General features: G+C 50.4%; 1 protein-coding gene and 1 long non-coding RNA gene across 2 annotated transcripts; both read right to left on the bottom strand.

The window, feature by feature from the left end:
- Positions 1 to 389: 389 nt before the first annotated feature.
- LOC144373660 (uncharacterized) lies at positions 390 to 7,938 on the bottom strand. The gene is made up of 8 exons (XM_078036701.1): positions 7,396 to 7,938; positions 6,224 to 6,429; positions 5,782 to 5,987; positions 4,594 to 4,708; positions 3,089 to 3,204; positions 2,692 to 2,922; positions 1,495 to 1,609; positions 390 to 912 (listed from the first exon to the last, which is right to left on the bottom strand). Exons 1-8 carry the CDS (start codon positions 7,455 to 7,457, stop codon positions 893 to 895), a joined length of 1,071 nt encoding a protein of 356 aa, XP_077892827.1. The 5' UTR covers positions 7,458 to 7,938; the 3' UTR covers positions 390 to 892.
- Positions 7,939 to 13,707: 5,769 nt separating this feature from the next.
- On the bottom strand, positions 13,708 to 23,731 carry LOC144373659 (uncharacterized). The gene is made up of 2 exons (XR_013433251.1): positions 22,622 to 23,731; positions 13,708 to 20,343 (listed from the first exon to the last, which is right to left on the bottom strand). It is a non-coding gene; the product is annotated as an uncharacterized LOC144373659 (long non-coding RNA).
- Positions 23,732 to 23,945: the final 214 nt, after the last annotated feature.

Genomic DNA, 23,945 nt, shown 5'->3' with positions numbered 1-23,945 from the left:
GGCAATGGTGGGGCGTCCTGAGGAGTTCAAATCTATCACACTCTTCTGCCCAGATGCAGCCTCTGTTCAGTAGTCCAAGATGAAATCAGTTCTCAATCAATGGCCAGGAGTGAAACCAAGACCAAAGACAAGTGACTTCCTTTCTTTGTCATTGTCACAGTCAGGAAAGACTGAATAACAGACACCGCATTCTGGATAGGCTTCTACCTGTGGTAGTCAGCACCTCATCTGGACCAGGATTGCTAAAATAGATTCCACCTCCATAAAGCTTCCCCAATGAAAACAAGGTCTCCAAAATCTAGGAGAGGGCCAGCATCACTGCCACCCTCCTGCCATAAGGCATAGATGCCATCACACCTAGTGGGTTCCAGGCCCCCCGTAGTCCTCCCTTTTGACGTCTTTTACACACAAACCTCCCCTGGTCTGGAGCCTGCTCTCAACTGATGCTTGGGTTGAAAGTCTGTTTCTGAAATCACCTTTGTAGATTCTCGGTTTGGTAATTCCTTTTGACTGGCTTATTTTTTTACTAGGGATAAAGCCAGAGGCACTTAAGCACTGAGACCATTCCCAGGCCTTTTGACTTGGGTACAGGGTCTCCCTAAGTTTCTGAGGCTGTTTGGAAATCCCCTTCCCCCTGCACTGCCTCCCAAGTCCCTGAGATTCGCAGACACTGCCCCTTGCCCAGCTCCTTGCACCTCAGTCTTCCTCATGTGTGAGACAGAGCCAACTCAAATGAGGCAGTGTGTGAAAATGGGAAAACTCACTTACGTGCTCGACAGATGGTGGGTTCTACTGTGGACAGGCTGGGATGGTGGAGGCTAGGAGTGTCGGGCTCACAAGAAAGGAAAGAGCACTGGCATTGTGGACAGCTCAGCATTGTGGCCTCTGTTCTTCAGATGCCCTTCTTTGTTGCTGGAAGGAATAATAACCTGGCCATTCTGATATCTTCAGGAGATGGGCACCCAGGCACAGAGGACTTGGAATTGTTCCAAAAAGAACCCAAACAGGCTGTCCCCTGGCCTTGACTTCCTCTTCACTGAGTCCTGTTCCCAGTTGCTGCAATCCTGACATTCTTGAGTAGGCAGGACTTCTCATATCCTGGCCATGGATTGGGACCTGTGCGGCTTCCGTCCATAGCAATGCTGATCCAATCAGGACCCATGCTCTGCTCCTCTTCATTTGAAGGCATCCTTATCAGTGAGCCATAAACCAAACTGATGATAGATTGAGCCTCTCTCTGCCTTGCCCTCATCGATATTAGCTTTGCATTGCCAGACCAGGTCCAGGGGAGAACACATTTAGAGAGGTCCAGCAGCCGCCTGGGGCCTCATTGAACTCGTCCACACTGGACACGCCCATCACTGCACTTGGTTTCCTGCACCAGGCCCACCACACTCTGGCTATTTTAGGGCCAAGGCCCACTTTCTCTTGGCTGTGAGTTATCCTGAGCCCACTGTGGATCATGTCTCCCCACTGTCTGATTGTCCTACTTACTGTCATGCAGAGACATCATTCTCAGCAGCTCAAAGTTGTCCACATCCTCATGCTGCAACAAATTTTGGTCCAAGGCCCTGCGGATGAGGCTTGTCACCCTCTCCTGACACGTCACCTAGATCAGGGTGGGACAAATGTCATCAGAGAATGGCTTTTAGAGGAGCTACCCAGAAGACTGTGGTCAAACATTCAGGAGAAATGTTAGCTACATATACAAGGGCACAATCTTGTTATCCTGCTACCTGAGTGTGGCCTCCATATACCGCCTGGGTTCTTGCAACGTGCTACTAGAACAATCCTGGTACAAATATCTGCCTGTACCTGCCATCTCCCCTCCCCCTGGGGAGCCACATTCCACTCAGGTCAAAGGACCAAACTGCCTATGCACAGACACACTCTCATCTCACTGAGATGACAGCAATGGGCCAGGGATCTGCGCACCAAGTGTGCTCTGGGATGCAGGCTGCCTTTGTGGGTGGAAGAGGCAGATGCACTGAAAATTTTGGTCCTGACTGCCACTACACAAAACAGACTCAGATACAAGAGTGTGCACTTGAGTGCTTCATGATAGCCTGGAGAGGCCCTGGGCTCTGGAAGCTCGGTGCGGGTCTGGTTCTAATGATGTACTTGACTCAGCACTGGCAGTCACTGAACATGTCTCCTCTGCAGCTGGACACCTGCAGCATTAGCGTGTCTACTGCACATCCATAGAAATTCTGCCAAGAACCCCTTTAGCTCCGTATTTACATACATGCAAAGACTGACATTCCGAAGTTTGGCATGACCCCCCAGGTGATCCCGACCCCAAATTTTCACACCTAGTCATGCTAAGGAGGTTCTCTTCCCTGCCACCAGGAACACACCCCCTCCTACACATGTGACAAGTCACTGCCAGCTCCGCTGCTCCAACCTCACTCATTGAGAATACCAAGTTCTAGGCACTGCAGCCTGCACCCTGGACATATCTCTGCCTTCATCTGTCCACAGCACTTCCGTCTGCACTTCTGGCCTGCCAAACCCACAATACACAGGCCCACTCACCGCTGCAGCTGGGCATGCTGAGGCTCTCCCCACTCAGGTCAAGCCCTTAAGACTGACCTCTCTCTTCTTAATTTCCCACCACAGCCCCAGGGTTAGCTGTGTCTCCTGCCTTCCACTGTGGGGACACCCAGGAGGCAGCCCTGCTGTCGGGCTTACCAGGATGCGCTTTGTCTCCCTCAGGCTCTGTCCCTCTAGGAGGACGTGGACAAAGCGGCTGTCTTCCACCTGGTCGCTGGAGTGAAGCAGTGAGGAGCTGCTACTGGTGACTTTTCTCACGCACCACTCATTGGTTTGGGTGGCCTGGGGCAATGGTCCTGCAGCCACCGCAGAGCTGCTGCTCACAGCTGCTGGGATCCTGGATGCCACTGCCACAGAAGGCTCCAAGAACTGTGGGGGATGACAACATCAGCAAAGCCCAGCACCTGCACCCCACCCAGCCTGGCAGTTGGCTCTGTGGGCATTCTAAAACATCCATCCAGAACCTGAGGTTCTTGTCCCCTTGGAGGATGTGGAGTGGCACCAGGAGTAAAGACTGAAGAAGGTGGCTGTTTACCTCCTTTGGCTTGACTTTAAACAACTTGCTGGCAGCTGTTTCCTGAAGAAGAAAGTTATAATCCACTCTGCCATCCAGGGCGTAATATACGTTTCCATCAGCAGGGATCCTCAGCTCTGGAGAGGCAGGGGCAGAGGCGTGGTAGGTGACACTCAAGTAATACACTACCCAACATCCCCCACAACTGAGAGCCTCTGCCAGCTCAGGTCTCACACACAGACCTGAGAGCCCCCGAATCCAGCTACTGTTGCACCAAAGACTCACCAAAGACTGATTCCTCCCTGAGGACCCTCTATGCACAGGAGGTCCCCTACAGGAACACCTTTCAAGGAAATAGCCCCTTGTACCCCAGACCTTCTTAGTTCACGTTGGACCCACCAAAGACAAACAGCTAGAGTTTGTATCTGGATTGGTCCCCAAAGACTCATGTGTTCAAATTTTTCTCCCCACTGCAGCAATGATCACAGGTCGGTTTATGGAAAAGCACTTGATGGTGGGTGCCTCCACCTTGCCAGTGGATTCATCCACTCATACAGGGCTACACTAATTGGAGGGGTATGGTTTGGAGGTGTGTTGAGCGTAGGTGGAGGATGTCCACAGCAGGGCTGTGCCATCCAGAGATATATATTTCTCTTGAGTTCCCCACTTCTGCATTTTCTCCTCATGAGTCTAATTCTCATTCACATTTTTAATCAATTTATTGTTATACTTCTTGTTCGGCTTGTGTTTCTCCTTCTTGTTCTTGTTCTTCTTCATCTTCTCCTCATGCTTCTTCTTAAAGTCATCTTGACCTTCTTATTCATGGTCTCCTCCTTCAACTTATTTTCATTTTTCTACTTCTCCTTCTCCTCCTCCATGTCCTCCTTCTCCTCGTCCTCCTCATCCTTGTCCTCCTCCTCCTCGTCCTCCTCCTCCTCGTCCTCCTCCTCCTCTTTCTTCTTCTTCTTCTCTCTCTCTCTCTCTCTCTCTCTCTCTCTCTCTCTCTCTCTCTCTCTCTCTCTCTCTCTCTCTCTCTCTCTCTCCAAGAAGAGTTTACAAGCTGTGAAGGGTTCTATTCTACCACACTCTTCTCTCTAGAAATGGCCTCTGGTCCTAAGTAAACTCAGTTTGCAATGAATAGAAAGATTGGAAGCCAGAAATGATTCTTCATTGAACTGCTTTTCTCATGTACTCATCTAGGTCAGGAAAGGCCACCAAAGTAGGCACCCTGTGGTTGTCTGTCTTCTTTGACACAAGACAAAGAAGCCTCTCTTCTTGGCCCCTTGTGGATAATAGCTTTGCAATGCCTCCTCAGGCCAAGGAAAGAACACATGATAGGCAGGTCCACAGCCCCTGGGGAACATGAAGAACCTGCAGATTTATGCCCCATCATTACACTTTGTTTTATGCACAAGTCCCACCATACTCATCCTGGGCACTGGGTCAATGCACACTGTGTTCTGGCTCCCAGTTATCGTGAGCCCACTGTGACTCACTGCTCCCTACCCTCTGATGGTTCCACTTACTCTGATGGTTCGAGAGAATTTGCAGAAGCTCGTAGTTTTCTGGGTCCTCCTGCTGGAGCAAGTGTGCATCTAAGGCCCTGCGGATGATGACTGGAGCCCTGTCCTGGCAGGTCACCTGAGCAGGGTTGGAGAAAGCTCATCAGAGAGGGAATTTGGGAGTAGCTACCCAGAGGACAGTGCTCAAGGACAATCAGAGACAAGTGAGCTCTCAACACAAGGGCACCATCTTGATACCCTGCTACCTGAGGCCTTCATGTGATCATGTGGGGGTCTTCCTATGAGCCTCTAGTCCAATCTTGGTACAAGAGTTTGCTTCAACCTGCTATGCCCTACAGGGACAAGGGAATAAGGACCAAAAGACTTTGTACAGACACACTCTAGTCCCATCAAGATGGGAGGAATGGTCCAGTGCACTTCCATATCCCTGCTCTGGTCTGGGATGCAGCTGCATTTTTGTGTGGACCAGGCACAAACCCTAGGTGCTTTGGTCCTGACAGCCAGGGCACAACACACACTAGGACTCTTTAATGATAGGCATGGAAGCTGCTGGGCTCGAGAGTGTCAGTGCTTGCTAGGGTGTCAGGAGGTTCGGACCCAGCAGGTGCAGTGGTTCAACATAGCTCCCCTGGAGGTGGACACCAGAGTCTCATGATGGATACTCCACACCCAGGAAAATTCTGCAGAGAGAGCCGCTAAATCTCTATTCACATACATGCAAACTAGGACACTAATGGGCCCCTCCAAGGCCCCCAGTTCTCTGTGACCCACACCTACCCACCCTAATCATTCTACAATGGCTCCCTTCCCTTCAACCAGCAACATATCCCCTCCCACACACAAGAAAATGACTGCCAACTCCTGTGCTTCAACCTCCACGGTTCAATATACTCCTCCTCAATACCAAGGTCAGTAGAGGATGGCCTGTACCCTCGATATTTCTCTGACCTCCTCTGAACCCAGCACTCACTCCTGCACTTCTGACCTGCACATCCCAAAACACGCAGGCCCACTCGCACCCAGACCTGGCATGCTGCTGCTCTCCCGCCTCTCTCTTGCTCACTTTCTGCTCTCCTTCCTGACCTTCCAGAAGCTCCAGTTCAAGAAGACAGGCCTAGTCCAAAGTGTTTGCTGTGGACTCGGTCTTCCCCACTGTGGGCTCCCAGGAGACTCCCCTGCTCGAAGACTCACCAGGATGCTCCTATACTGTGTTGTCCTTTCCTTTTCCAGGTAGACGTGAATGAGGCACCTGCCTCTCATCCGCTTGTTATATTGGGGCCTTGGGGAGGATCGAGTAGAGACCCCTGATGTCCTGGACTCCGGCTCTGCCCCTTCCCTGGGAGAAGGCTCTGGCTCTGGGGTTGGCTGAGGAGCCGTGACAGGAACTGAGCTTGTAGCTAGAGGAGAAAAGATGCCAACATGACTGCCTTGCCCTGACCTTCCCACAGACAGACAATACCTCTGCTGCCAGGAAGAACTCAGGCCCTTGGCCCACACAGGACCTCTTTGCAGACTGGGGTCACTTCCTGAATGGACAAAGGCTTGTCCTAATTTCCAGCCCAACACCAGGCATACAGACTCCCTGCAGTGGGACAACAGTCGGACCTTTCCTCATATACCCTTAGGTACTCACCACAGTCCGCCTGGCTCTCAGGCTTTGCCTGGCTTGATTTGCCATCTTCAATTGCGGCCAGGAGGTGGTGTGCTTGGTGTTCCAGGTTCAAGCCTCCCAGCAGGAGCCACATGGATAGCAGCTGCTGCAGACTCAGAAAGCCTGGAGGCTGATGGGAAGCCTCGGAGTAGAGGTTCACCCAGGTCCCCAGGAAGGAAGGTGAGGCACTGTGGGGAGGAAGGTGTGGAGTCAGCAAAACCCTGGCCTTGCCTTCACCACGGCCTCCAGAGAAAACCTCTGACCCTACACTGGGGAGAGCAGTCTTTCCTCAGCCTTCCCAAGTCAAATCACCTTGCAGGTCCCTATTCTGGAAACAGGAGCCCACCCTCTTGACCCCAAGCCCATTCCATGTTGAAGTTGGTCCAGGGGTCCACCATAGTCACTGAAGAGGACAACGTGCACTTATGCCCCATGGAGTCAGGGATGCAGTCACATGTAGGATATGTACTCATGGCACCTGCGGTTTGAGGCTGACCCCCATGAAAAGGGACACAATGGCAGTCATTTGCACCCTATTTTTCAATGAATTATGAAATGTGACTGGAAACGTGTCTTCACACAGTGGGTGCTTTCTCCATGTTCATCAGTGAATGAGCCCAAACTGCTGATTCCCACATATCTCTGGGTGTGGGAGCCGCCATGTCCAAAGCCCCTGTCCAGCTATGTCCCAGCTAGGATGCTCTGTCCCACTATGGAAATTAACATGTCTTTATTAACCCAAAAGTGCTTTTCCCAAGGCCTGAGTTTTGAGACGCCTCTGGCACAGATCTACGTTCTTCACAAAGCCAATATCACACCAGAAAGACCACCTGGCCTCGCTGAGTCCACCTGGGAATGAGCTCAGTGCACACCATTGAGCTGTGGTGCCCAGTGTGTGGGGACTGCTCCACGGACCTCTGTGGATCAGCTGGAGTCAGGATGGTTTCTCTGCCTGAGAGCGGAGTTCACTCCCCTTGCAAGGCTGTGGCAGGCACCTCCAGGACTCGTCCCATTCGGGACTGACATTCCACTATGAGTGTGGTCCTCTATCTCATTAGGTATCACAAACCTTTGGGTCCCTGAGAGGTACATGGCAGCCCCAAGACCCAGGCATGAGGGGGCTACACACTTGGGCTTGGTGGTCTGGTGCTTACCTTGGGAACAAGAGATCCAGCACCTGATGGGTGGGGATGGAATCCCAGGAGATTAACCCCATGTTGCCGCTGCAATGTAGGTTCCTCCCACAAATGACAGGCAGGAGCTCATTCCTAAGCTGGTCCTGCCTGTAAGGTTCAAGGCTCTGTACCCTGAAGGGCTCCTCCGTGTTCTCATCATTTTCACCCTGTGTTGGGACCAAGAATGTTGGTTTAAAATGGAAATGGTGACAAACAGAAAAATGACTTGTGCCAATACACTAGAGTCAAAGCACAATGGGACAGTTCCCATCAGTACAAACACACACCCACACACACCCACACACACACAGTCAGAATAGGAGTCCTGGGCCATTCATCAGGGATCAGACTAGAGGGCCTGCTGGGCTCACCTGCCCTGTGCTACTCACTGTTACTCTTGAGCTCCTCTGCGACAATCGCCAGAGGCTCTGGCGTCTAAGATGAAGCCTCACCCAGTGCATCCACAAAAGGGCTAGTTGGCCCCCCTGAGATTCCTGGGAGCCTGAGGCTCGGCATTGTTTGCAACCACAGGAGAACATCCTTCTCCCTCCAGTTTCTCCAACCAAATGAGCTCGGATGGCTTGGTCAGTTAAGTGGGTGCCTGGATACCAGGGTTCCATGTTCTGTTTGATCCATTGTCAAGGCAATGATGTCATTTCCTGTGCCCATACCTGAGCCTCTTTTCACATAAGACCACTTTCAAAAGCCCTATGAGCTGCTGATTTCTCCTCCATGCCTAAACATCTCAGGTGCGCAGGTGTTCACCAACAACTACCCAAACATCCCCACCAGCATCTGCCCTGCTTGGTGCCACTAGAGTTCCAGCTTGGAGCCTTCAAAAATGCATTCACAACCAGTCCTTCCCTCTCAGCAGCTTTTGGACCCTGGTCCCATCATTGTGCAACTCATGGTGTGCCCAGTCTTTTCTGGAAAGTAGGGTAGCATCTAATCTCTAGGGTTTATTGTGTCTATTGGCCCATAACACCCTCTATTCTCTCTGAAACCAGAGATGGGACTCACAGGTGGCTAAAGCACAAATGTAGAGATGGGACAATCACAAGAAGGGCAGAGACAAAGAATGCACCCCAACTCAATCAGGCCTGTGTCCCACACAGGGACGTGGCCAATGTCCGTCCCATCGTGGCTGCAGTTCCCTCTCTACACCATGGCAAGTTGGAGGGGACTGAGATGCAGAGGCTGCTCCCCTCTGCCATACAACTTCCCAAGGCTTCTCCTAAGATTTCAAAAGGGCCAAGTGTGTCTAGTGTTGGGGTCTCACAGAGACTCCGAGGTACCACAGCATCCTGCTGCCCAGAACCGGTTCACCCCTCACCTCAAGGGGGCTCAGCCTCTGCATTCATGGGAATTGAAGTGGGTACAGGTGATGGGATATCACCTCCAAGACTGAGTTATGCCAAGTCTATGACCCCTGTCTGCATCCCTGTCTCCAGCACCACTCCCTTCTCTCTCTTTCCTCCCCAGAGCAAACAAATCCATTTAGCAAGTGTGTCCTGTGATAAAGACATGACAGTCACCCATCCTCTCATTGCAAAAACACTGAGGCTCAGCCAACATGGATCCTACCAGGAACACAGGCATAAACTCAGAGTCCGATCCTCCCAGCCCAGCCTCAGTGGAGCCTGGACTCCCAGCCTCCTGAGTCAAGGAAACAGAGGTGCCTAGCCGAGCCACCTTGGATGCAGCCACACACAAACTGAACTCATCAATGCCCCTTGCTCTCAGTTGTGAGTAAGAGGGGAGGTGGTGTTTCACAACCCTGGACATCAAGTGCAGTCTCCAGGCTTTGGGGTGTGCCCTGGCCTCTCTCTATCTGCCCAGGCCCTCCAACTCACACTGGCCTTTTACCCAACCTCCTCCTAGGGCCAAACTCAATCCTGCCTCTCAATTTCTTCTGCCTTCCCCAACACACTGCTCCGCAAAATGAGCAGGGCTGGCTCTCTGTTATCACGCTGGTGTCAGCAGCAATGCCACCCCACTGACATAATTCTGAGTCCCAACCTAGGCACTCCAGCTGTCCTTGCCACATGTGGCCCTGTTTGGGCTCTGGCTCTTGCTCTTTTCTTTCATGTGCATGTGTTTTGAGGTTTTGAGTTTCTCCCACTGCAGAACTGCAGCTGTGGCAGGGTAGAGCTCATGAAGGTGACATTCTGAGCCACATCCAATCCCATCAGGACTGTGAACTGGGGTGATGCTGGAACACAGTGATGAGTGAACACATGGGAGGTGGTTGGACCCACCTTGCCTCTGAGTGGTTTCCTTTCAGGACAGGAATGTAGGGATGGGAGCCCCTGGCGTGGGGTGCTTTGCACAAGGCGTGACCACGGGCTCTTTCCTGGCAAAAACTGGCTCCACTCAGCATGGAGAGCACTGTCATTCCTGGTGGCTAACAACAGCCCTGGACCCCAGAAAGGAACCCACACTCAAGATTAACGTCTGAGTGTGCGTGTCCTCGAGGAAATGAGGTCTCCTGATCCCAGGTGCAAAGGGGTAAGTCCTCTAACTCCAGGGGCCATGAAGGGACATCTGAGATTCCCTTGTCCTTCTTTCCCTCTCTGAACCCATGGTGTCCTCACACTAACCACAGTTAGGACCCTGGCCTCATTCCCCAGTTGGGATCATTAGGCTCCATAAAGGACAGTCTCTAAGATGCTCAGTAAACCACCACCCTCTGCACAACCCATAACCCTATTCACCCAAGAGGCAAGAGGATTTCTATTCAGGAAAACCAGGACAGGGAGAGCCTTTCTCAAGGACACAAGGACATTAGTGAGTGAGGGAGTGATTAATGGATGGAGAACTATTTCCACCACCAACTTCCAGGAGCATATATGGCCCTTTGGGCACAGGTACGGACCCTTTTTTTCCAATCAACTTTTTCAGAGAAGTGAGGCTGCCTTCTAGATGGCACCTCCACACTAAGGGGGTCTCCTACTTCTTCCACATGTACATATTGCAACGGGCCTCCCACTGTGCATCTGAGAACACTCTGTGGGCATCTGTAGCCTTTCAAGACCCCAGAAACCATGCGGGCACCCCAGCACCAGCAGAGCATTTGTGCACATCACAACAATCACCCCGGGTGAGAACTCTCCGTTCCACTCTGTACTAGGCCCTGCCATCTGTACTGATCAGTCCAACCCCTCTCCTTCCTGTTTCTTGATTATACTACCATGGTTCCCACACATGGATGCCAGGGTGCTTGTGGCCCCCCCAAACATTTGAGTTCCAGGAACAGTGGAATGTGTTTGGGAACTTCTGGATGACGGGAAGTCCCACCCTCCAGGGTTTCATCTTCAATGTAATGAGTGCAGAGGGAGCCAGGAGGGCTCTGTCAGGTAGAGAGAGGTGGGAGCTGATGGAGCCTCAACTAAGTGCCCAGGACTCTGGGTTCAGAGCTGGTGTTATGTGGAATTGTTGAGGGACGTGAAGAAAACCCAGCTCACTGTACGCAGAGACAGCAGATGCCCTCACGTGGTCAGGCTGCTGTGCTAATCAGAGCCCCGAGATGTTCCACAGGTGTGCAGGTGGGGAACCCACGTGCCAGCCCAGGCTGTTCCTGAGCACCTCTACCTGGATTCGGAGCACGTGACTCTGCATCAGCGTCCTCACATCAATGTATCCCGGCCCCCCACCCCAAAAGTTCTCTCAGAGACAGTGAGGTTCCACTGCTCTGGACATGCCCTTTTCTCTGGGATTCTGGGGTTCCATTAATTAGGAGGTCACAACAATTCTCAGCACACAGGCTGAGCCTACTGAGATCCCAGGAGTATCCAGGCATTGCTTCTATTTATAGTCCATCATGTCCCACCACACTGTGGACACGTATTGCACTCACCTAAAGAAACCACCAGGCCCAGGGCCTTCGTGCCACTGGCCTGCAGACACCTGGAGGAACAGGCAACCTATAGGCTGCGTGGAACCAGAGACCCTAGATCCTGGGATCTGAGCTGGACACACAGCTCATGTGCACACAGTCACCACCGTCACCGAGAGTGCAATTGAAACACCCGCAGAGTTAGCAGTGGACGTGATATGCCCACGAGTGGGGGTGAACTGCATCCCTTGAAAATGATCGTGTCCAGAGAAAGGCAAATTTTGTAGGATTTCACTTATCTCAGATTCTCAATTATCAGGTTCATAAAAAGATAAAGTACAATGTTCTTTTCCTGGGCCTCAAGGGCACTAGAATTCTGCATTGATGGCAAGAGTATGTCCACGTGACTTCTGGAGATGCATGGTGGTGACGCCTATACACCAACATGAACATGCTTAATGCCACTCAACTGTGTCCTCCAAAATGGTTTAATTACAAAACAGATGTTCGGTGTCAATTACCACAATGTAAACCCTTGGGAGACTGCTGATTGACTCATCTTAGCGTAAGTCAATGAATAAAGGTCCTAAGGTGCGAAGCTACAAAATGAGGGATGAGCATGGATGAGGATGGGCGGGAGAATCCTCCCCCTCTAACACAATTAGGGAAGGATGTGCTGCCCTCAAGTGGCTGGGGGGCCTGGGATCCTGCCACAGAGGGGGATTCCAAACCTCACATCCCCTGACCCAGGCCAGAAGACCAGGTAGAGTCCAAGGACCCTGGGGTGGCCCAATGGCAATAAAGGTCAAAAGGAACTGGGATCTGCCTGGACCCTCAATCCCCTACTCTGAGCAGGGCTGCATTATGAGGCCAGAGGCCATCCACAGCAATCTGCCTTTACAGGAAAACAGGGACTGCAGGCTGCCTCTGGCTCACTGACTCAGGATGGTGTTTTCATAAAGCAAGACCACTTCCTCACATTTGACCAGCAGCTCATGCGCTGACAGCACAATGGCTGGCTTGACTCAGGCCCTGAGAAATGAAATAGAAAATTCATAGCAAACCCATCTTCAGCTCTTCCACATCATCAGGGGGTGTGATTCATTTCCATCAACAAAGATGTCTGAAATGATGTCTAAACATGCTGGGGACTCACCTCCGTGTGGAACTTTTCAGGAAAAAGGGGATCAAATCTCATGAAGCAACTCTTCTCTCCTCTAGCCCATGGGCAATGCAAGGAACCTGCATGTTACCAGAGGCTCACTCTCTCTTCTCATGTCTTCTGGAAAGGATTCATGAATGCTTCCTTCAAGGTGAAGCAGAAGCCTGCATTCCCAGCTGCACAGAAGTGTTTGAGGGCAGTGTCTCCCTTAAAACCCAAGAAGAAAAACAGGTCATTAAACAGGCACATGGATTAGAGTACATGATCAATGATCCCTCCTCCCTGAAGCCTTCCACATGCCCACCTTCCACATTCACAGAGAAATGCTTGGCCATTCTCAAGACCAGGAGACCATGATGCTCATCACCAGGAAGTCAATAGGAACATGAACAGAGCAGCATGGATTGCACAAGGTGGCACACCAAGGATCTGCAGCACAGCTGCTAGAACACCAGAGCTGAACTTCAGTATTGACTTTCTGCCACCTGCCGAGTACGATGGTAATGTCAAGCACAACATGCAGATATGCAAGTAGTGGGTGACACGGTGCATCCATTCACAGAAGTGGGCAACATCTTCATTGGAACAAGGAAGTATCTTATCCTTACTCATCAAAATCATCACAAAGAATAAAATGGATGCAAGACTTCTCATTTCACTATCATGTAGCTGTTGGATTTCCCTATTAAATAATACCTCCTCCAAAATAAAAAAATATCTCAGATATGTGTCAACTATTCGATGGATGACATTTTAAAAACTAGGCCTTTCCTTCATATTTATGTATGCTATAGCCCTGCCTAAGGCTCTTTGAGAAAGGAGCACATAGAATTGGATCTTTGAAAATCTCACATTTGCCGATAAATATTACCGACAATGTCAGGCATGGCGAAGTGAAAAGTGGGACTTTGGATACTCAAAGAATGCTATGTTGTGAGATTGGTGTCTCTGACTCATAGACAGCATGTGGTTTCTATGAAAGCTGGTGAGGGAGCAGGAGTAACGAAGCTCATGGAACAGATGACCTCAGGGAATACTGACAGATAGGCCAAACTGGAGAACATGTTCCAGCTAACATTGGTATTTGGGCTCCTGAGCCCAGTCCTGTTTTAAAAAAAGTTGCAGACAGGCAGTGTTCATGTACAAAATGTCTACCATGTAAAAGTGGGTAATTGAAATGTCATCTAGGTACACATCTGATAGAATGGTCTGCCAACCTATGGATTTCATTCTAACAAATAAAAAGAAAAACACAGACATGAGACAAAAAGATAAAACCTTGTCTTCACCAGGATGCCTAAAAATAAGTTTTATTTGCCTCATGCAAAGAGCTTTCAATAGAACTTCTGATTTCTGAATGAACCCATTCAATTTTATAATGCACAGATCATAAGGTTTTCTTTACAGAATATTCTCTTCTTCTTCTTCTTCAAGCCTCACATAGAAAATGTCTCACAGGACATAGGAGGGGAATGACCCAAAGGATGAGAGAATGGCTGGCACCGTTCTCAAATGTGCCCATGTAGCCTAAAGTTTGAAGGCACCTAATTGTACTCTAAAACAATGATGAACCTATTTGATCCATTAATTAATAAATAGCAGGGCTTTACCACTTGAACCAAATCACAGAAAAATGGAAACAGATGATCGAATTCCTCTTCTCCCATCACCTCCTGGCCCAGACTCTCCCCAGAGGTGGCTCTGGTCATCTGTCTATTAGGGAGTCACCCGTGGTCCCCTATCTCTCAGAAAAGAAAATCACCTCAGCTACTGTCCCTAAAGCCAAGTGATGGCTGCGGTTTCCACACCGTGTGGATCTGGAGAGATGCACAGTGCCGCTGGACCAGCCTATGTTCAGGGCTGTGTCTGTGTCCCACAGCTGAAACATGTGGTCCAGGGTCTTCTTTCCACCCACAGGTCCTAAGAACTTGCAGTCAGCACGTGCCTCCTTATTCACTGTGGCCACAGACTTCCTGCCAATGGCCATTGCATTGTACACGTCTTATAATTTAACACGGCATTGAAATGAACTTCCTTCTGGGAGCTTCCCAGGGCACGTCCCAAGACCTGAATTTCTGTGTTGTAGGGAGCATAGCATTCGTGCATTTTTTAAGTTTCATGGATAATGTTAAATGTGCCTCCAAAGTGTATGAAAAAAGCTTATCTTCCTATCCCCTCCCAGCACATATTATCAACATCCTTAATTTGGGTAAAAAATAAATAAATAAAACACATCATTTGAGCCTGTGTTCATCTTCTTGCCAGCTGTGTTCCAGTGACCTCCTCCCGTGCATAGTGCTCATCTGTGTTTCTCCTCGTGCCTCCTGTTCTACTGGGTTGCCATTTCCTCCCAATCGGTCCCTCTGTTTTGACAATGTTTGGGGCATATTTCGTTGGAGAGTAGTTTCTAACGTGGATGGTCAATTGAACCATCTTGACAGCTTTGGGTTTTGAGGATTGAAGCCAACCCTCCCCATTTCTAGGCCACAGCCTCTTCTCCTAGATTTCTACCAGTATTCCAGTAAATATTTCATTGAATTTGGTTGGTCTCTGTGTCTGGGTTCAAGACTTAGGTCCTGCACTTGCTAGCAGGGACATTGTGCTTTCTGGTTTGTTGTGTTGGCTTCTTGGGGACACTGTGAGGATCAGGTAGGCAAGGCAGGTAGAGTGGCTGGCCTAGAGCATGGCCCAGAGGGAGCGTTTGATCAACATTATTTGTAAAATGACAGCTGTCAATTATCACAACCAACATGAAAGGCCATCCTAACAATCATCATTATGAAAATATTGGTCACAATAATGTTTTCTACTTCTATGGTACATCTGTATTATACTCTCCATGAGTGAGGTCACAGGCCATGTGTCATTGTGGGCCTGCTTCTGTCATTTAGCCTGGAGGCCCCTGGCATAGTTTGCGCTTCAGGACTGGAAGCTCTTTTACGATACAGTTTTCAAGTGGCCATTGGTCGCCTGATGGTACTCCATGGGGTCATCTGAGCCTGGCTTGCATCTGGCTCCTGCAACCAACATCCTGTTTTGCTAGAAACTCCATCGAAAGAGGCTTGGAACTCCTGCTCTCTTGTTCATCTCTGAAGTTCTGCCATTTCTTCTCAGATGGCTCCACAAACCTTTCAAAACCCTCCCCTGCTCCAGGGCTTTGAAGCGGTTTCTTTGGAAGCTTCTGCACAGGGTTAAGGACAAGCCATTCCTCACATGCTCCTTCCACAGGAGGAAGAGAGGGGCCAGAGGGGCCACAGGGAGCAACCTCCTGCTCTGTTCCAGGCAGCCACTTCCAGGCTGGGGCTGCAGCCTGGGGCTCTCAGGACGGCTCTGGCTAAGGGGGAAGCCCTACCCAAGCCTGGGTCACAGCCTCCCATGCCCCAGGGCAGCTGGTGAGCACTGGTAAAGGGTGGAGGGGAAGGCTTGCACCCCAGGAGTCGGGTCTGGACAGCATTCAGGTGGGAAGAGACCACTGGTCACCAAGGGGATGTGAAGCAGGGGGTGACCCAGGGCAGCCATGAGATCTCCTCTAAAGACCACTGTGGTCCCAGCACTACAAAGGGACTGAGTGACATTATTACTCTTCCCTGTTTTAAGGACAGAGGTGTGGAAGGGATTCCTGAGAGTCACAGAAAACGTGGCTCACAGGTTTCATTTTGCCATCTAGGAGTGACCTTGGCCGCACTGGTGGCAATTCCCCGGACCTTTGATGAGCCCCCTGGCATCCTCCCAGGCCCAGTCTCTGGGGCAGACAGCTGCTCTGACTGCTCTCCCTAAACCTGAAGATCACATGGGGTTTTGAAATTCTTTTTGTTGCCGCACCGGGCATTGAACCCAGGGCCTTGCACATGCTAGGCAAGTGCTCTACCGCAGAGCTCACCCAGCCCTGAGGGTGACAGGTTTGGAGAGCATTTGCTACCTGAGTCTTGGTGAGGTGAATCCTCATAGCCCTGAAGTCAACACGTTTCTCTACCAGCTACGTTTGCAGGGTTAAGATCTTAGCTTGAGTTTTGATTTCCCTTATTTCTTCACTTCTCTCTCTCTCTCTCTTTTGGTACCAGGGGTTGAACCAAGGGGTGCTTTACCACTGAGCCACATCCCCAGCCCTTTTTAAAATACTTCATTACAGACAGAGTCTCACTGAGTTGCTCAGAGCCTCACTAAATGGCTAAGGTTGGCTTCAAACATGCCATCCTCCAGCCTCAGCCTCCAGAGTGTCTGGGATTACAAGCATGTACCACTGCCCCCCAGCTCTGCACTATTCTTAATCAGAGAACCTGTGGGGCTATGTTTACTAGGTATGAATTGAGTTGCCCTCCAGAGAAAAGAAAAAGTAACAAAGCTTTGCTGTGTGGGCAAATCAGGGATGACCCCAGGACAGGGTCAGCTTTCTCTCCAAGGAAACCCCACTGCCCAAAAGGAGCCCCTTGGCCAACGCAGTGGTGCACTCCTGGAATCCCTGCACCTCGGGAGGCTGAGGCAGGAGGATCAAAAATTTCAAAATCAGCCTTAGCAATGGCAAGGCACTAAGCAAATCAGTGAGACCCTGAGCCTAAATCAAATTCAAAATTGGGCTGGGGATGGGGTTCAGTGGTCAAGCATCCCTGAGATCAATCACTGGTACCACCCCCCGTGAAATAAAAGAGCCTCTGCTAAGGACTTCCCTGGGCTGAGGCAGCTGCCTGCAGTGGGTGTCCTGCAGAATGCAGTCAATCTCCCCAGGCCTGGGCTGTGGGGAGGGGTTGGCCCGGAGACCAGGGGTTAGCCCCCAGCTAATGATCACTTGGTATTGTGGTTTGGATGTCAAATGTCCCCATTGCCCATGTGCTAAAGGCTTGGTCACCAGCCTGTGGCCCTTGGGACATAATGGAAACTTTAGTAGGTGGGGCCTCCTGGAAGGAATGAGATCATTAGGGGTGTGACCTTGAGGGGGATATTGGGACCCAGCCCAGTCCTACCCACCCTCTTCCCAGTTACCCAGAGATGAGCAGCCTCCTCTGTCATGTGCTCCAGCTGCCAGGATGTCCTACTGTGCTGCCACAGGCCCAAAGCAACAGGGCTAAGGTGCCATGGACTGAGACCTATGCAGCCGTGAGCCAAAAGAAACCCTGTTTCCTTTTAAGGGGATTCTCTCAGATGCTTTGTCACAGCAACAGAAAGCTGACAGCACCCTTGGTCTGTGCCCCTGCTTTATACATAGGGATGCTGAGGGCCCACAGGAAGCCGAGCAGCCCCAGGTCACATGGTCCCGTAAAAACAATTATTATCCATTCATTCACTGACTACATGGCAGGAGCTGGACTCCAGATCTCAGTGTTTGAAAAAGTTGTGTTTCCTTCCTGCCCCTTAGTCCCTCGCTCTCTCTTTTTGTATGAATCCAAGAAGGACCTTCAGGAGATTGCAATGCCACCCAGTCATCCTAGCCAGCTTTGTACTTGAACATGAAGTTCATGGGATGTTTCTGCTTCACATTGTTAGTCACTAGTCATCAGAGAGCTCTGTGCTTTCACCTACAGAGTGCCACCCCACTTCCCTGCTGCAAGGGCTCTTCCTGCCAGGTCACCTGCTGGATGGAGGGCACTGCCCAGTGCCCTAGATCTCTCCTGAATGTCCTGTGACCAACCCACTACAGGCCAGGCAGACATCCACAGAAAAAAACAGCGAGAGGGTCTGGCGCCCCCTGCAGAAAGCACCCCCGTCCAGGTACTGTTATATAGATGCCCACAGAACATTCCTCAAACCTGCAGCAGCTTGGACTGCATCCAAATGCAACCACAGGCCGAGCACAGTGGCACCCACCTGTGATAGAGTGACTCAGGAGGCTGAGGCAGGAGGATTGTGGGTTTGAGGCCAGGTTTAGCAACTTATTGAGGCACTGTCTTAAGATAAAGAATTAAAAGGGCTGAGGATGTAGCTCAGTGGCAGAGCCCCTGGTCCAATCCCCAGTACCAAGAGGAGGTGGAGATACCAGAGATGGGAACTTCTGAGTTGGGTCAATGATAACTCCAAGTCCAATGACACTGAATGCATAGGGGAAGCTTTAACCCGCAAAAGAAAAGGAGGAAGGGAGCTTCAGCTCCAGGTAAAGGACTAGGAATTGAACCCGGGTGCCTTACCACTGAGCACACCCCAATCCTTTTTATTCTTGTTTTGAGAAGGGGTCTTGCTACATTGCTGAGGGTCTCACAAAATCACCAAGGTTGACCTCAAGTGATCTTCCTGCCTCAGCCTCCCGAGAATCTCTGGGATTGCAGGCATGCACCACCATGCCCAGCAGGAAAGGAACTTTTATCAGTGCAGCCACACGGGGAAGGCAGGGGACCCACATCTTAGCCTGTTTTCAGGGGGTGACAATGACTTGGAGCTTTTATAGAGAGGGGAATGAGGGCAAGGGCTTGGGCTTTGCACAGCTGCCAAAGCAGGTGGTCCTGACCAGTTGAGGTCTGTCCATCTTCCCAGGATTGGCCAGGTGGTGCCTTGTCAGGAGAGCTGTGTCACCTGCTTTGGCTCTCAGATGCACATCAATCAGACCTTGTTCCTGGGACATGAAACAGACTGCATGGGGATGGGGGTCTGGATTCTGAATTAAGAGCAACTTTCTTCTGCTGAAAATAGAGACGGGCTGCAACCCTACTCCCACCTCAGGAGCCAGGAAAGCTAAGATGGGTCCTGCCCTTCCTCAGGCCTGGGCACAGGCCATCTGCCTAGGCATTTTCTGTGTTTTTCCCATTTTTGCTTTTCTTCAGGCCAAGGAAATTCACGTATGTAGATCACTTGGGTTTTGTTTCTATAAACTGTAACCACTTCTGTGGGTCAGGGGCTTCTTCCAAGCCTTCTGGCTGCTTCTCTCCAGTTTGATCAAAGTTCTTGATTTTTTCCTTTTTCTTTCTTTTTTTTTTTTTTTCCTGTTCCTTGTGCTGGTGGGCACTGATGAAGCCAGCAGGGTCCAGTAACAAATCCAAGGTGACTCAGGCAAAGGGGATGGATGGGCCATATATTGAGGCAGAGATGCTGCCCTTCTAATTCTGCCTTTAGCCATCCATTGGATGTCGGTGGGTAGAGGTGGAGGGCTGGAGTCCTCCTTACAAACTCCCCAAGACTCAAGTCAGCAAACACTGAAAGCCCTGTGGCCCTCAGGGACAGGGCCCCAGACAGTTCCTCGGTGCCTCCCAAAGGCTGCCAAGGGAGAAGTCACTTGGGGCCCGACTCCAGGAGGATCATCAAGGGGCGGGACAGGGGGACTTCAGGTAAAAAGCTGCAGCCAGCTCGCCCTAGGACCCCAGCCCTCACCAGCCCCACCCCGTTCCTGGACAGAAAGGTTTCCTCGAGCATCCTCACTGGGTGTCCCTGCAGCAGGGCCCCAAGACTGCCCTGGAAAGGGATCAGTCAGGTGGGAGCGACCGATTTCCCTGATATATGCTGCTCAGCACCAGTATCCCCTTCTCTAGGCTCGGCAGAGTCCCCTGAACCTGCAATGTTCCCAGATGTGCCTGGCCTGCAGCCCTGGCTCTGAACCAGCCTCGTGGAACACTGGGTGCACAGTGGAGGCCCGTGTGGAGTGTCCTCCTCCCAGTGCGCACCTCCTACTCATCCCTTGGCACATCCCCAACCCTCTTTGCTCCCAGGACCCCTCAACTTTCTTTCCAAAGGCCTTGGAATCCCCAAAGGATTGATGCATGAGGGAAGGGACCTGCATCTGGGGGCACAGACCTCGCTTTGGCATCATGTTGCCTACGTGGTACTTACACCCCTGAAGATCTCGCCCAGCATTTGAAGCAGGATCGATTTAGCCACGCAGGAGTTAAGCACTGATAAGCTCAAAACATTGCATGGACAGGAAAGAGATTTCTTCTGCAATCAATTTCTACATCATAGTCTTCAGTAAAGGAAGAGACCACTTGGGGGCTTCTCTGTCCCCTGTTGGTTGTAGCTAATTTCAAAAAACAGTTTCAATGAAGGGCAGCAACCTGCACATTTCAAGCACACTCTGCTGAGTTCCAATACTATGCATCAGCTGTGAGGGCACCACAATCAATGTAAACAACATGTCTATCACCCTAAAAGTTTCCTCCTGCCTCTCTGCAATCCCTTCACACCTCCACCATCCCCCCTCACATCTCCAGGTGACCCCTGATCTGCTTTTTGTTACTATATACTTTCTAGAAGTTTCAATAAACGGAATCATACAGCATGTTTTATTTTTTTTTTTAAATCTGGCTTCTTTCAACATAATTATTTTGAGCATCATCAAGGTTAAGTGCCAATAGCTCACCCTTTCCTATTTTTGAGTGATCAACTGTCTCATAAGGTGGGCCTGGGGAGTCTGCATCCACTCACCTGCTGATAGACATCTACACTGTTTCCAGTTCTTGTCTATAAACAAAGCTGCTATGAAAATGTGTATACTAGTCTTGGCAAAGGCAGGTTGTAATTGATGGATTTCTGGAGGCTCAGTAGGCAAGTTGAATATTGAAAACTCCAGGGAGGGAACCCAGTGGGCAGAGCTTGTTCTGCAGAGTGATGTCCTGAGTTTAACCCCCAGTACCAAAAAAAAAAAAAAAAAAAAAAAGAAAAGAAAAAAGAAAGAAACAGAAAAAAGAAAAAGAAAAACTCAGAACCACCGCCAGATCACAGGGGCCCTCCACCTTTGTGGGTTTCAGCTGCAGGAGTTCAGTGTTCCCACTGAGACTGTCTCCAGGTTCCTCATGTTTCTGGACCTTTCTGACATATGCCAGAGCATTCTGTTCCTAACAAGGCTGCCCTCTAGAGAAACTGCTTTATCAGAGTCTGAACAACTGGGAATCACCAGAGCCTGTGTCACCTGGGGGAAGGCAGGCAACCAGCTCCAGCACCCTGAGTCCTGCTGTTCCACCTAAGAGGGCAACAGGGAGAAGCACTAGGGACATTCCCAGCCCAGGATGCAGGCTCAGGAGACAGGGACCCGCTGGAGGGGCCACAGAAAGCTTGCCTCCCACTCCTGGACACTCCTCAAGGCCTATTTCCACGAGCTCCCTTCCCCAGTGCTAGAGTTACAAGGCAGACTAAAAGGCAAAGGCCTGAGAGAGGAGCAAGCACGGACACTAGACTCCCACCAGGAGGGATGCTGGGACACTCAGACCAGGAACCCCTCAAACAACCACGACTAACCTGCCAAGGGCTCTCATGGAAAGACAGAGAACAGGCACCAGCAGAGGGGACAAGGCAGAAAGAGATGGAGACACAAAATGGTGGGACACAAATGAGGAAGAGCTTTGATGAGCTCATTAACATACTGGACTCCACTGAGCAAAGAATGTCTCAGCTTCCAAAACACGAAAGCAAAGCAAGATAGGGAGAGGGAGAGGGAGAAGAGGGAGAGGGAGAGGGAGAGGGAGATGAGGGAGACAGGGAGAGGGAGATGGAGAGGGAGAGGGAAAGAGAGAGAGAGAAGGAGGGGGCAACAAGGGAGAGGGAGACAGGGAGAGAGAAAGGGAGACAAGCAGAGGAGTGGGGGAGGAGAAGGGAGAGGTAGAGGGGGAGAGGGGGAGATGGAGAGGGAAAGGAGGAGAGGGAGAGGGAGAGGGCGAGAGGCTGAGGGGGAGGGAGACAGGGAGAGAAAGAACCAACATCTAAGAACTGTGGGAAGATAAGAGGTGTCATGTAGACAAGATGGGAATCCACGGAAGAGGAGAACTTCCCAAATTAGTACCAAATCAAAGTGGCTCAGAGAACTTCAAGCAGAAGGAACAACAAAACAACTCCACCCAGCCTCAGCCTCCAGGAATCCAAACTGCAGCACCAAGAGAAAGCCAAGCCAACACCAAAACAGAACCACCATCAAACACACACACCCTAAAGGGGCCAGTGGAAGAAGCCCTGCCTCTGGGAACAGAGACACAATATATCCAACTGCTCAGAAAGTATTCAAGGAAGAGCGTGGAGCAAAACACTTAGAAGTGTTGAGGTGAAAGCCCCCCAACCTACAGCCATGTCCTGAAAACTCAGCCTCAGAGTGAAGAGAAATAGAGACTCTCAGACACACCACGGAGGGACTGTGTCACCAGGAAGCTGCCTGGCAAGAAATGATAAAAGAAGTCCTTTAAAAGAAAAGGACCATGATCCCGGCCAGAAAGAGACTTACATAGAAAAGAATAACAACTTAAGTTTTCTTGGATAAGTTTGTTCAGAACAAAATTAACAAATGTCCTCGATGAGAACTGTATATGTACATGTGAGATGACAGTGTGACGCGGGGTGGCAGAAGCACCAGGAATGCTTTGTTGCTGTGAGGTACTGACACCAGTCTTGACCCGGCAGTGTCATCCGAAAGTGGACCTGGGTTAGTTATCAGTATACACTACAACCACTAAAAAAGGTTTTTAAAAAGAAGTATAACAGGTGTGCTGAGAAATGTGAGTAGATGGAATCAAAAGGCAGGAAAAGAAGAGACAGACAAAAACAGGCACAAAGAACCAGGGCAATTACACAGAACGGTACCAAGCACAGCAGATGCTATTTCAACTGGATCAATAATCACATTATGTTGAGAGCCACAGCCAAAGGGGCCCCAGCAAACTTCCAGCTGCCAGCAAGCTTCAGACTGCCCCAGCAACATCTAGCTGATTGGCTCCTCTGCGGTGATGTTCATTGGGCTGTTTCCCTGCCCTTCAGACTGCCAGCTGATGATTGGCTCACAGCTGCCCCAGCAACATCTAGCTGATTGGCTCCTCCACGGAGCTGCTCATTGGGTGACTTCTTTGGCTCTGCCCACGCAACCCAGCCAATCGGCCTCAAGAGGAGGAGGATTGTGGGAGGAAAAGGCTGGTGTGGGGGAGAGAGGCTTGTGGAAGCCGGTGGTGGCAGTTGGGCTCTGAGGGTTTTTCCCTGGAGCTGTTTTGTTTGGCGTTTGTAGTTCTAAAAATAAAGTTAGTTTCTTTTTGACAAGTGGCTCCTGATTTGTGCCAAGCCAGACTTCGGCATTTGGTGGCCCGTACGGGGAGCAACTGAGGGTAAGTAAACTGCTCGCCCCTGAGGGCAGGGCGAGAGGATGGGTAGCCATTCTAAGATTCCTCTTTTGTTTTGCTTCATTTTTGTTTTAACTTGCCTGTCCCTGGAGATGAGTGAGAGGGAAGAAAAACCACTCACATCTGGGGAAAAACTATTTGCGTTTGAGGAACAGATAGGGAGAAAGGACGGATGCATATGTCAGGAGGATAGAAAGGCTGTTATAATGATTTTGTGTGGTTCCCTTTTTATTGGATTCTGTCTCGGTTTTGTTTGGCGTCATCTTGTTGGGTTGTATTATAGTAGAAATACGGGATCAGCAATTAGTAAAAAACAAACCGAAAGAGTGTTAAGTAAATTGTTAGAGGAAGGAAGCTTCCCAGTAAAACCAAGAGCAGTCAGGGCATACGTTGATGTAATACAAGAATATAGCCCATGGCTTTTTAAGGAGGGGTTGTTAGATATATCACAATGGAACCATCATGGTGAAGATTTAAAAAGAATAGAAAAGAACAACCCAGGGACTCTGCCAGTTGGCACATTGTCATT

This window comes from Ictidomys tridecemlineatus, unplaced genomic scaffold, assembly GCF_052094955.1.
Source record: "Ictidomys tridecemlineatus isolate mIctTri1 unplaced genomic scaffold, mIctTri1.hap1 Scaffold_4544, whole genome shotgun sequence".
In the NCBI taxonomy this organism is placed as follows: Eukaryota; Metazoa; Chordata; class Mammalia; order Rodentia; family Sciuridae; genus Ictidomys; species Ictidomys tridecemlineatus.
The sequence above is the reverse complement of the archived record's forward strand: the minus strand, read 5'-3'. Positions and strand labels throughout refer to the sequence as shown.

What these genes read in the sequence shown, in the direction of transcription:
- LOC144373660 (XM_078036701.1), bottom strand. Translation starts at nt 7,457, where the DNA reads ATGGGGTTAATCTCCTGGGATTCCATCCCCACCCATCAGGTGCTGGAT. An exon ending in CTGGATCTCTTGTTCCCAAG is followed by an intron (nt 6,430 to 7,395) that starts GTAAGCACCAGA and finishes TCCTCCCCACAG; the next exon opens with TGCCTCACCTTCCTTCCTGG. An exon ending in GGGAGACAAAGCGCATCCTG is followed by an intron (nt 1,610 to 2,691) that starts GTAAGCCCGACA and finishes ACCCTGATCTAG; the next exon opens with GTGACGTGTCAGGAGAGGGT.